The sequence below is a fragment of the Cebidichthys violaceus genome, unplaced genomic scaffold (genome assembly GCF_023349555.1).
Source record: "Cebidichthys violaceus isolate CVI_PGR_0920_01 unplaced genomic scaffold, fCebVio1.0.p SCAF_7, whole genome shotgun sequence".
In the NCBI taxonomy this organism is placed as follows: Eukaryota; Metazoa; Chordata; class Actinopteri; order Perciformes; family Stichaeidae; genus Cebidichthys; species Cebidichthys violaceus.
The window spans coordinates 13305525-13319402 of record NW_027176927.1 but is presented as its reverse complement, the minus strand read 5'-3'; the positions used below and the strand labels follow the sequence as shown (position 1 = coordinate 13319402).

At 38.2% G+C, this 13878-nt stretch overlaps 1 protein-coding gene across 1 annotated transcript; it reads left to right on the top strand.

Annotated features, from left to right (window-relative positions):
• Nucleotides 1-2085: 2085 nt before the first annotated feature.
• Nucleotides 2086-5215, top strand: LOC137891307 (endothelin-1). The gene is made up of 5 exons (XM_068735861.1): nt 2086-2228; nt 2957-3113; nt 3385-3498; nt 4213-4275; nt 4374-5215. Exons 1-5 carry the CDS (start codon nt 2120-2122, stop codon nt 4456-4458), a joined length of 528 nt encoding a protein of 175 aa, XP_068591962.1. The 5' UTR covers nt 2086-2119; the 3' UTR covers nt 4459-5215.
• The last annotated feature ends 8663 nt before the right edge of the window (nt 5216-13878 follow it).

Sequence of the window (13878 nt, the reverse complement as noted above, 5' to 3'; positions counted from 1 at the left end):
AACTGAGGAGGCATGGTTAGTTAAAAAGAAACGGCAGCTTTTAGGACAGAAGTTGATAAACACATCGGTGGTGTGGCTGAATGAAAAGAGCCTCTGACTGTCACTTTTACTTGCTATTCATTTTAAGAGGCTGAATAGCCAGATGAGATGTGATGCCTGTGGAGAGGGGCACATCTGTGCTCCTGAGGGAACTGAACTTATAACCTCTGGTGCAAGAATGTGTTGCTATCGTGATGCACTGTGGCAATCTCATCACCATGTCGAACATTCCCCAAATATTTACGAGCTAGGAAAATATTTTCCCCCGTTACACCGAAAGTCTTGCAGATTATATGTTAGATGCTAGAATATCCTGATTGACTAAATAATAACCAACTCTTCAACAACAGACTGATGAGATGTGTCAAATTAAGGTCTCAACATCAAAGTGTAAGCACAACGGTGTGTGAAAGTGTTTTGAAAGGATTGCGTGCCGCAGTATTGTACAGCAAAATCATTTAAAATGATTGTCCTTCCAATCGTCCTCTTTTCAATTTTTAGTTTGACCTCCTTTGATTTGTCCTCTCCTCTGTTTTGCAGCATGTTTGCACATGTTTTTGTGCACTGGACATGCGCACTGCAGAGAGGAAAAGTACAGTTTGCTCTCTTCTGTGGTCTATATGTTCAGGTGTCAGGTTTCATGGGAAGTGGATTATAAGCCCCTCTTTGTAAACACTATCCATAGAAAGGTTTAGGACAAATGGAAAGGAAAAAAATGTTTTTATCTGCCTGTGTGGTACTAAACAAACAAACTGACTGAGTTAAGTGATCACACGTCCATATTTCAAACTATTATTCCCCAAAACACTGCCTGCTTCACTTGTGTTTTCATTGGACAAAACATCTCAAAAAGCTTACGGAGGCAAAAAATTTGATACATTCCTAAAGTTAATGTTATTTAGTCCATTTCCCGATCAGAAAATTTTGGGAAATGACGGAAGTGAAGATCATTGTAACACCACTAATATGAACATGCTTTACCTGTATTTACATAAGGGAATGCTGCCATTTGGCTATGTGCATGACTCTGGCATGGCTGACCTGAAAAAATATATTGATGTTTAAGCTAAGCTAATATGGCAAATTTGTTAGCAAACAGTTGTTTATTGCACTCTTCCCACTTAATATTGCAACTGCTGCATGGGAATTTCTCTCTTGATAAATACAGTTTTATGTTATTGTCACATCCAGCACTTATGGAGCAATATTGTCATTCATTTGCAAGTGTGTTACTGGTCACCTGATGAATACAAATCTAATATCAGCTCTCTTTGAGCTCTATTTTTGGTCTCTACCAACCTAATTATGTAATGGATGTATGAGTTACTGCATGTAACCTTTAAACAAATTATGTGAAAAATAATGAATATTTTTCAAATTTCAGTCTGGAAAGTCCAACAGTTTATCATTAAAAGGTTTATCAATCAGTGTACAAAAAAAGGTCTCTTTCAGACCTTGACAAATGTTGCTGTTTTAGAATACATTAAATCATCTTTGACAGTGTCTGTCTTTGTATTAGGAGCCTCACAAAATAAATATTTAAAATGAAAATGTTCCTTTTGATTTATATAATTGAAAAAAACTAGCATAGGGAAAACCCAACTTAAAACGTCACCATATATGAGCATATCGCTGCATCTCCCCTCTTATCTCTTCCCACGTGTGTTCCCAGTGATCTCTTTTGGGATGCAATGCCTCGGTCCTCAATCACTTTTTAGAGCATATTCATATCAGGATCCCTCTCTCTACTCTAACATATTAGGTAACTAACCCTTCAGCAGTCCTGATGTCTTCCTCCATCTCTCTCTTCCTCCCCCTCAAACCTCATGTATAGCAAGAGCAAAGAGATGAGATCACTCAGCGGGTGACATACAGAGGGGCAACAAAGAATCGGATATTCCTGGAATGTGTCACAGGTTCTAACACCCTCGGCTCGTACACTGTGGCAAGCATGGCAAGCGGCCACGGGTGGAGCTTTTGTCATGACATCATGTGAGGGAGGGTAGAGGCATAAGAGAGTGACCGAGCTCAGACACCTGCAGGCAAACGGCAGCAGCACATCAGAAACACAGCTGTATCTATGTGGACAATAGTCTCACTGGAGAGCTTCATCCATCTGCTATCAACTATGTCTTCTCACACCAGTTCAGTTCTTCTTCTCATCACTCTTTGGGCATCCATGGAAGATGGTGAGTTTATTTAAACTTTACAATTTTATATTATTGTTTTAGTGGACCTTTCCCAGTTATGCTAGAAGAAAGAGTGCCAAAAACCTTTGCTATAGCTTTTGTGTTTTTAGTCAGTAAACTGGGACTCACATATTCATATGTACACTGGCTTTTGTCTCAACCACACTGTGCTTTAAGCAGCAACGAGCATCACTATGTTGGTGCTCACACATGTTTTAGCAAGCACAGAAGCACAGGAAACATAAAAGGATCCATGTATTACACAAAAGATGCTCATTTTATCTCAATGAGATGTTTTTACTGTTGCTAAATTGTGACTTACAAATTGTAATAGATTCCTGTACTACAAGTACAAGTAGTAGGAGTGTGGTAGTTGTCCTCAGTTAATGCAGGTTTTTTATATAAAAAGAATAGTTGTAGTCTTTATACTTTTTTGAATGTCTATAATATTTGCAAGAATAAAAAAGCAAATTAATTTGTGCATTCCCATCCTGTAAATAGGTCTGTTTGCTCACTGTTAAAGATCAAGACTGATACATTTGTAAAGAATAGTTGATGAGCTTTTTAATGTTCAAACTTGTAAATTCTATACATAATAGACTGGTGATGTAACACATCTATCAGTTTTGAGAAACTGTAGAAGTGGAAAAGAGCAGAGGCACTTAGTGAGCTGGAGTTGACGCTGCGTTTGGATTGCTGTTGCTGAACGGCTCTTTGTCTCGCATTAGGTCTGAGTCTTCCGGTGATAAAACGGCTAGAAGTGGAGGTCGGTGACGGTGTCCCAACACAGAGGGTGAGGACCAAGCGCTGTGCCTGCAGCAGCCTGCTAGACTCTGAGTGCCACTACTTCTGCCACCTGGATATCATCTGGGTCAACACGCCCAGGTGAGCATGAGAGGATGCGACGCACAGGGACACACACACACACACACACACACACACACACACACACACACACACACACACACACACACACACACACACACACACACACACACTCTCTGACTCACTTTGATTCCAATACCCGCAAAATAAACATGTGCTGTTACTGCCATTGTATAATCAACTGGGCAGTGCTGCATGAAGTATCAAAGAGCAAAGTCTGCAGAATGTTTATATCATGTGCATGACGCTTAGTATTTCTTTTTCTCTGCAGTAAGACAACAGTTTATGGTCTAGGCAGCGCTCTGTCCCGACGCAGAAGGTCCATTCGCCGCTGCACCTGTGCCAACCTTGATGATCCTAACTGTACCAACTTCTGCCATCACAGGTGAGTTGATGCCCAAGCATCCCACACAGCTATCAAGTATCAGTTGCAGGCCCTTGTTAGTGTTTTAACACAGATCTGTATGGCCTCCATGTGTGGTTAGTAAAGGCATGTATTATGGCCCTTTGTGGAGGACAAGGAGTGGTGCAGCGTAAGGGAACATCTCATTTCACTGCAATGCTAATATGGAATTAAATGTATTGTTACTGTGTTCTGTAAATTCTGCTTGTTGGAGGGTCTGATCATCAAAACAGCACTGCTGAGGCCTGAGGGAGTAGAATAAGCTCAGGCTGGTGCAGTTTGAAAGCAATGAAAAACTATGTAGAGAATTTACGTTTCCTAGAAATGTCAACAAAAATAATGTCACCACCTAGAGACCGTAGAGAGACTGAGTGACAGACGGAGACAGGAAGCATAGCGGGAGGCTGGCAAGGTCTCTTGTTTAAACTGTGACATTTAGAAACCTTTACAGAAAGGATATCTGCAGATGTGGTTTACTGTTTTCTTGTAACATAAAACATTTAGTGAGCCCGTAAAGATAAGACTTAGATTACTGAGAGTGTAAAAAGGAAATAGTGTTGGATGCTTCTATTTAGGCGGGGTGTTCTTAAACCACAGCAACATCAATGAAACAGTGACAAACTGCAATGTCAGGGTGAGTTTAGATTTCAAAAGAACTGGTCATTTTTGGTAACTGTAGTGTTTCCTTGCATGCAGTCCTGAAGTCACATCCCAAAAGAGATCTGTGAAGAGAAGTCAACTCAACCTCAGCATCCTAAGGTGAGCTTAGAATGATAAGATTGCCTAGAAAAATATACACCATTTCACTTACATTTTGATCATATTTTTAATTATGTGAATGACTTTTTGTTGCTCAGAGCTGCGGCCAGCAAGTTCAAGAGAGCCCACGCTTCACCTGATTCAGACAGAGATGAATCCTCTCAGAGGAAGAGCACTCGCTAAACAATGTGCCAGCTGAGGCAGCAAGAGTGAGAGAATGAGAGCAGCGAGCACCTGAACAAATGACACTCCTTTGACAGAAATGGGGGAAACAAAAGGTTGCTGAAAGATGGTGTCCGACGCGGGAAGGCCTGAAGCGCCACAAAAATGTCTGTTTGTACCCAGGAGTAGAGGGTGGAAAACGTGACAGAGTTCTGCAAACACATCATGTAAACAGATGTGGAGGATCATCACTGAAAAGAGCTACTACCAAGATAAGAGAGCGCTGTGCCTGTGGTCATTTTGGACATTATGGCCGATTGGTCTGTAAGACTCAGGGTGGTTGTCTGTGTGTCACTGCACAGACAGGCCAGGCAGGCACTGATACAGAAATCTGTAACAGAAAAAAAAACATGACATGCATACTGTACGTACATGTTCAGGAATTTCTCATATAGTACTTGTTCTTTTGTAAAACATATTTATTTTATTTTATGGATCAATACATTTATTATTTTACAATCTATATAATGTGAGATTAATATGATATAATATGTGATTGACTTTGCGGATACATGTTGAAACTTGAAGTTAGCTATTTTTTCAACACTTTTTAGAATTCTCTAAAAAGTGAACTGAAAGTTGTATTTCTTTATAATAGATTCTTGTGTGCAAGTGTATATTAAATCTGTTGAAATCAAGTCTGTATCTTCGTACCTGTCTGTAGAAGAGTTTTATTGTAATGATAAATTGAGACTAAAAAGTAAAAAATTTACATCCATCTTGTTTTTGTCCTTTTTTCAAATGTATGGCCTTCTGTTTGCTTTGGAAATGCACACTGTGTAAATAAAGTCCTTCCCGCAAAGAAAGTATACTTGAGGGATAATTTGAGGTAAAATAAGTCCTTTTAGATGGCTTGTGTGATTCGGCTGTGTGACAAGCAAACACATTTCTGAGTTCAAAAGGAGCCTGAGACGGATGAATGGTCCTGGAATTCAAGGCCCACATTAATAATAAGTTTACCTGCTATTCAAAGGGTGCACAGCCTGTTATCATAAGGATCTGTGGAAAGAATGCAGCGTTTTGTTACTTTCCTCAGGGGGTGAGCAGGAGGAACAAAATGCCCTGTCACCCCGTGTTCCTTTCTGACTGCCTGCGCTGAACATCACGTCCATGCAAACCTGAATATGCAAGAAGAGCAGACGAGGGTTGGAGTCGAGAAAAAACGAGAGAGGATTAATCTTTCATTTAATGAATAAAGCTGTAGTGAAATAACATTGAGGCACGGTAAGACTCAAGTGTTCATGAGTTTTTAATTTCTGGAGTAGATTTTCCTGCTTTTTTCTCCAGTTTATTTCATTCCTGTCATACTTCTCAAACTTTCTGGAGAGACCCAGTGCAGCCATCTTTTAGAAACAGGCCTGAGCACAACCACAGCCTGACAGTATCACATATAGGCTGCTTGCATCAACAGTAGAATAGTGGACACTGTCCAACACAGTTATGCAATATTCATACTTCAGTCAACTGTGAAATCTCACCTTTACACATTTGTTTAAATGGATTTGCACAGAGTCACGCTAGCTGTTTCCCACTTTGTCTAGCTAAGCTAGAAGCTGCTGGCTGTAGCTTAAACGTTACCGCAAAGACACAAGAGTGGTATCAATCTTTCATCTACCCTCTCTTGAACTATTCCTTTAAAGAAAGGGTGTTTGACATTTTTGTTGTTGGCTGTTCCTTACTATTATTAACTTATTTTTTAATAATGCTTTTATAAAGTTCTATAACATCCTGTTTTGGCATTGTCGTCATAATGTTAACATATTTCAACACATGCTCAACATCACTTGTACGATTTCATGCTCATTCTTGTCTCTACACTATTCTTTATCATTTACTCCTCTTTACTACTGAACTCTCTTATTTTAAATGGTCGTGTCCTACACAGCAAAACAGGAAACATGTTCAACATTCATGTCGGTGCAAAAAACAGAGTGGAGAAATGGCAGGAAGTACCAGGCTGAGGCCATTCTCAGGTCAATCACCGGACATCACATGGGCCCATTGAGGGGGTTAATGATATTGTGATTCATTTCAAATTAAGGCATTTCTATGTTCTAGTCATCGAGTGGCATCAACAGCAACAATAAACAATAGTACCCACTCTGTTGTAAAACATATAAAGAAATGAAGATTATATGACAAACACACTTATTAATGATTGACCGATGTTCTCGGCAGAGAAACCACAGGCTGCCTCAGTGGCAGAACCCTGTCCATGGTGCTGGAATAGGAGAGACTTTAGTGAACCACTTCACTGTTGGCAACATAAGTACATGAAAATCTGAGTTTTCTAGCAAAGCTTTGAGTGTAACTTTTTGTTGTCAATCGACTGAGTGCTGTCGCAAAATGCAATGTTCCAGAGAACACAGTAAATCACATGTCGGCAAATATTGGGCTTGTGTCTTTGTTTCTAACACAGCCTTTCTCACAGCAGACATTTTGACTCGGCTTTGTGCTATTCAAGTGGTCCAGCGAGAGTGACAGTGAACCAGCATGCACAATACCAGAATCCTGAAATCAAAGCAGCTAAATGGAATTGAGCCATCATTCATTTTAATATGTACACCTGTGCTTTTACTAAAGTGACAAGTCAGAATTTAAAAGTTAAAAAAGACTATTCTTTTAATAATATCTCTTTCAAAACTTTAAACGTATTACTTCATTGATTATTACATTGTTGAATAAGCCAAGTGATTAATAGTCACACTTGTTGGGTAATAAAATCCAAATACTTTATACAATGATATGTGCCAAATAGTGGAATGCAATGTGTTTAAAATGTGTGTTTGAGAACTACAGCAAGCACATTTGTCTGACAAAAATGCAATTTGTATGTGGTGTATGCATATCCCAATTTTCTATCAAGTGCATTGGGAGGAAATCGAGAAGACTTCTTTATATTAACCCTCCTGTTATGTTCCGGGTCAAATTGACTAGAATTAGTCACTAGAATCTAGAAAAAATATTTTAAAGTACTTTTTCTGTATGAAACTTCTTCTGCTTGCCTTACTTAGTGTAATCAACGTTTAAAAGAAATAAAAAAAAATATCATTCATTTGCAACAACCTCCTGCAGGTTTCTATAACAGATGATGTTCGGGTCAATTTGATCCGGCAGTGAAAATGGAGGCTATAAGGGGTCAGAAGTGTCAAGTTTAGACCATTTCTGTCTTTGAAAACGTGAGACAAAGTATTTCTTACTCCCTCCCACCATGTTTCACCCCATTTCTCACACACACACACACACACACACACACACACACACACACACACACACACACACACACACACACACTATTTCTCACAACCCCACCTGTGCGAGAAATACAGATACTATTTTGACTTTGACGGGAACCTTTTATAAACTCCGCCCACACTTAGCAGGGGAGGGTTGCTTGGGAGTCCTACCAACATTACACTCTGCAGATGCATACAACACAGCAGCTTACTGTAGGACAACATGAGCAACAGAAACAAAGGATGAGGCTCTGGAGGCTCTGGAGCACATCCTTGATCACGACAGTGAACTAGAGGAGGATGTGTCTGAAGATGAAGACCATCTTGAGGTCACTTCAGATTATAATGGTACTGATTATGAACCATCAGATGAGGAAACTGATATACCTGTTACTCCAAGCGAGACATTCGTGTCAAAAATTGTGAAATACAGTGATCATCCTCACCAATATACGTCAGCCAAGACTGTCTGCCAAAAATATTATAAAGACAAAATGTATTTGAACAAAGCACACCGTTACGACATGTCACTCGTGTGCTGTGTAGACACAGATACACAGACAAACGTACACACACACACACACACACACACACACACACACACACACACACCTCGTTCATTGGGCTCATCTCTTGTTCATTTTTGTAAATTTCTGTTTCTTAACACTATAAATGTTTACTTTCAATACAAATCCTTTTGTATTCATTTGGCTTGATTTTGAGTGAGTGGGTCAATATGACCCTGAACAGCAGAGGTGTCTCATCTCTATTTATCTATCTTTTTTTACCCCATGAAAAAAAGAAAGTTTCAAAATGTACAAACATTTCAGAAATAAATACATGTTATGGTAGACTAATGCAATTTATATCTAGGTTTTTCCAAAGTATCTAAAAAATAGTTTGAACATGTATTTTTCATGAAAACGAGTGAGTTATCCTAATTGAACTATGATCTATGGAGGGGTGAATAACTCCATTCCACTAAATACTGATTGAATTGTTAGTAAGGGAGTTGGTGATGAGGTACAAACTATATTTATTAGGATTTTTTGGTTTCTGACCACTTTTGGATGATTAAACATGCACCGGGTCAAATTGACCCGCGAACAATATGGCTGTACCTAAAAAACGAACATAACAGGAGGGTTAAAAACATTGTGTTAAAAACAATCTTCTAAAAAATGACAGATGTTTTTCAGATATCTCAGAAACGCAAACAAACTCTATTATGTAGTGTATAGATTTCACAGCAGATATTTTTATATGTCATTTCCATACATACCTTGTAAATCCTGTTTTGATTATTTTCATGCTTACATCAATGATGCTGAACTCAAACTGGAAGAGTTCATATCGGATATTAAACAATAGATGTCATCAAACTTCCTTTTAATAAATGCTGAAAAAAATGGAAATACAAAAATAAATGTCTGAATATAGGTGGTTCCCATTACATCATGAAGCCCTTGCATTAGAAATCTCAGCGTCCTATTTAATCCCAACAAATCAACGATATTACTAAAACTGCATATTACTTCCAAAAAGTTGTCCATTCTTTCCATGGCTAATGGTAAAACACTTGCACATGCATTCATCTCATCTAGGCTTGATTACTGCAATACACTATTCTCTGGCTTGTGCAAATCAACTATTTGTAAACTATAACTTCTACAAACTATACTGCTGCTAGGATATTTACCAAAACTAGACCATTTGATCTTATCTGACCCTGTTCACAACCACATTGACTCCCTGCTAGATCAGACTTTAAGAGCCTACTTTTAACTTATAGAATATTAGACTGACTATCGTATCACCTCTGGTCACTCGTCATATACTTAGGCTGTACGATCTCAATATGCTGGTCTCTTGACTATTCCAAAATTACATAAATCATCAGTAGGTGGTGGGGCATTCTCTTACTAGGTTCTTCTTTGGAAACATTTTCCTTTCCAAATTCAAGAGGCAGAGTCAGTCGACTCATTCAAAAGTAAAATCAAAACACATTGTTTCAAAACACCCTTAAATTTCACTTAGTTTGAACCTAAAACACTAAATTACGGTTATCCAACTTACAGTTGAACACTTTTTTGTATTATTTTTCTTGTACATTTCTTTTTTCTTGCATATGTTGTGTGTGTCTAACCTTTCTGTTTTGAATGCTTTGTATGTCCTTAAGCTTACTTATATACAGTCTGTGTCTTGCTAATGTTGGTCATTGCTGTTTTTATTATGTATACAGCCCCTTGAGTCATGAATTGAGATATTGGGCTATTCATAACTTTGACTTGACATTATAAATAGGGCATGTCTTCCACTGCAGGTACAACATGTACAGGTGAAAGTATGTACAGTTGTATGTACAGTTGGTCGTAAGTTCTCTAATACCAATATCAATATCATGTGGTTCCTAATATTAACACAAAGAGGTTCCACTTGGCAGCTCTCCAAATATCCGTTATGTAACTGATAGATTTATATACATTGCGGTTGGGCTTGTTTTTCTCAGTGTACCCAAGAAGTAGCCGTTTGACCTATAAAGTCATCTCATTATATGCAGGTGTAGGATCAGCAACAAGTGGTGATTGAGATATTTCATGCCTGCATGTATATTTTTCATTGAGGGGAAGTCGCCATAGTGTAATTGGCGTCTGTTCCAAATCTTGTGGAGTGTGGAAGAGTAATGCTCTTATGTTTTGGTATGCATAATCTCATATATATTCCCCTTGTGAGCGTGATTTAGTTGAATAGGACTGAATCCTGACAATGACTCATATGTTGTACCAGTACTGACCCCTGTGGTATATTTAGCTTAAAATGGTCACACACATTAGATACAAACCATACTGATTAAACACACTCAGTAAACATTCCTTAAATGCTTTGGTGCTTTGTGTCCTTGTTTACTCAAAAGGCATTATATTTGGGCCACAGCCAAATGGCATTGGCTGTGATTGGTAACACTATGTTCCCACTCTTAGAATAGCCTTCTGTATTGTAAATCTTTCCAGCTGAGTGCTCGAGGAAAAGACTTCAGCAATAAATCAAGAAAATTATGCTCATGAGTTGAAATAATTGCTTTAAATTCATAAATGATAATGCAGTTAGAGGCACGTTATCCTCCTCTTGTTCATCATGAGTCATACGTCGCCTGCCTCGGCATTTATGAGTGTTTCTTATAATAAAGGAGTGGGACCTATTAGGCATCCATAAAGCTTCATAGGTGCCCATTCATCAACAAGTCAGCAAATGAGTAAAACAATCCTGATGCAGCCAGCGGTCAAATATTCCACAGCTGTTCCCCAAGAATGTGCAGTGCAGCAATAGCCCATGCAGTTTCTCAGCCACCCACACACACACACGCACACACACACACAAACTGTATGCACACATGCACACAGCTGTTACTGGGGATTTACCATAGGGGTGTTTTTCAACAAGGCTGTACTGAATCATGCAAAGACAAGGGGACCCTACGGTCAAAAACATAAACCAACCCTTACAGCAGAACAAGTGTGTGTTTTACCCTCTACTGTGCATTGCAATGATTCTTTACCACCAGGGCACAAGATCATATTTCATTATGTGCGCTCAGACAGCTGTCTGTCTAGTTCATGTCAACATCCGAACAACCTAACCCATGCAGGAACAATCCCTACTGAGCAACACTACCATAGTATAGGACAAAGTGCAAAGGCTCACTTTGCTCTCGTCATCCCTGTGGGGCACTTCAAAGAAAAGTCTTAATTTATGTATTCATCGCTAGTTTATCAGTAATATCAAGTTCACTCAAAGATACCAGCCAGACTTAAGCAATATCAGTTGATTAAGGCCTCTTGATAAGCACACACACACACACACACACACACACACACACACAAAAGATTTTTTCACGGCTGCATTTATCTCAAACATTATGAAATATGTATCAGCTAAATTATGGAACCAGGAAGACTCCAGATATAGTGCTGCTGCTGTGTATTTAAGTGTATCATCGGCTCCCTCAGAAATTTGTTCAGCAGACGCTCACAAAAAAGATTTAATTGGTTTCTGTTTTCCATGTTAGATCAAAAATGCTTCCTTGTGTTACTGTTTGTGATATCTAAAGAACTTAAATTATCCAGATGTTGGTCTATTAAATCATCAGTGTATGAGCTAGTCCTAAAAATAACCTCTAGATCTTTCAATTGCACCAATACATGTTGGTATTTATGATGAAGTAAAACACATGTACTGTTGTTTTGGAGCTAAATCATTGGAGAAGCATGCTATCACTGTAGTTGGCCAGTAGATGGCATCTGGCTACTAGAGCAGATCTCTCATATAAAACATTTTGTGTTGATGTTGTAGGAGCAACATCAACATTTTCTCATTTGTCACCTGATGACATCACCTCATTTAACACTTGCTGCTCTGTTTTACGGCTTTAGGAAACTGTCATTTATGTTTGTAGATGTACTAAATGTATCCAAAAAACAATGGAAGAGCAGAATGTCTGTTTTATTTTTCGCCCTTAAAATACTGCATATGCATAACCAACATAATCAATACTCTTATATGTTATTTACCAATAACGCTTAATACTTTATCTGAATGCACAACTTTTAATGGACTAGTTTGACATTAAGGTATTGCTATTTTCACAGAAAGAAATTGTACTTTTTCCACCAAAGTTGCACAGTAAGTCAGTGGCTTCCTTAATGGGAAAACCTCCCAGAAACCTTTGAAAGCCCATTTAAGAAACTGAAGAAGAGTTCATACGTATGTCTTCTTCATGTCAGTTAATCTAGAGAATATGTGTAAATGTGACTACGCATGACGATAATAATTAGAGATTTCACTCCGCTGTGTTATGTCATAAAAACAACATTCTTCTTGCGCAGCAAGGCGGTCTATAGTGTAACAGGAACAATCTAGTTTGGGGCCCTAAAAAACCTAAATAATGATTCCACCACTGGTGGAAGAACCTCATATCATTTAAAATAATTGATCCCACAGTGCAGAAATACAAGTGAAAGTCCTACATTCAAAATTCTACTCAAGAAAAAGAACAAAGGTATTATCATCAAAATATTACTTTAAGTTGCATACCAAACGTATGAGTCATTATGCAGAATGGTCCATTTCAGAATAAGGCATATTGCATAATTGGATTTTAATTAGCAATGCATTGATGTGTACATACTTACGTAAATACGGTCATTTTATTATTTTATTGCTGGGTAAGTTAAATTCACCCAATAAAAAGTCTAATCTTATCTTAACATATGCATAATCATTTTTCTGTTGATCCTATTTTGCATTATATATATATATATTTAAGTAACTTCAAAAGTACAATTGATCCCTCTAAAATGTAGAAGAGTAGAGCCATACAATAGCAGAAAATGGATGTACACAAGTACCTCAAAATTACAAAATGTTTCCACTGCTGGGAAACTAACTAATTAGTCAATAATAACAATGAACAAACTGCATTGCAAAAAGAAAAACTCCAATCACTATGTATAATCCTTATAAATGATGCCATGGACAGATCTATACGAGTTTGTTTGTAATATTCACTACTGACAAAGGAAGTTGAACAAATAGTGTGGTTTTAAGCTGTAGGAGTTATTTTAGGATATTTTGATTATGAATTAAAACTGTAACACAACATAATTCGTTTTTTCCATATTGTGCATTGAACGTCATGTATATTAGTTGTAGTTTGCTATGTTTATACATAAATTCTTTCACACCTAAATTAAATGAAGCGGTCAGTCGTGAGTTTATCAAAAGCAAACTGTAGTTGTGCTGTTTTTTTTATGATTATTTGATCCCAATAAAGCTTATGATGTGAAGTCGATTGTGATTCAAGTAATGACAGCAGGCGCTATTTCAGGATTACATTTGGGAGTTATTTTGTATACATTTAATAAAATGATGGGTAGGCTATAGGAGGGGAAAAGTGATTATCACTGTGGGAAAATATAACGGAATGCTCCTCCACCCCCCCTTCCCACCCCAGATCAATGCAATGCAATGCCTGGTGGGTACTGAAGTCTTCCCGGCACAAAGAAGAGCCGTGTTCCCAACGCCCACAGAGGAGCCACAGCTTCCACCGAGAACTACCGGTACCGAGATGCCCAGCTCGGGATGGTTT

Excerpts from the sequence above, each read along its gene's own strand:
- LOC137891307 (XM_068735861.1), top strand. The coding sequence starts at position 2,120 with ATGTGGACAATAGTCTCACTGGAGAGCTTCATCCATCTGCTATCAACT. Across the intron at positions 3,114-3,384 it reads ATCTGGGTCAACACGCCCAG|TAAGACAACAGTTTATGGTC; the intron begins GTGAGCATGAGA and ends TTTTCTCTGCAG. Across the intron at positions 3,499-4,212 it reads ACCAACTTCTGCCATCACAG|TCCTGAAGTCACATCCCAAA; the intron begins GTGAGTTGATGC and ends CCTTGCATGCAG.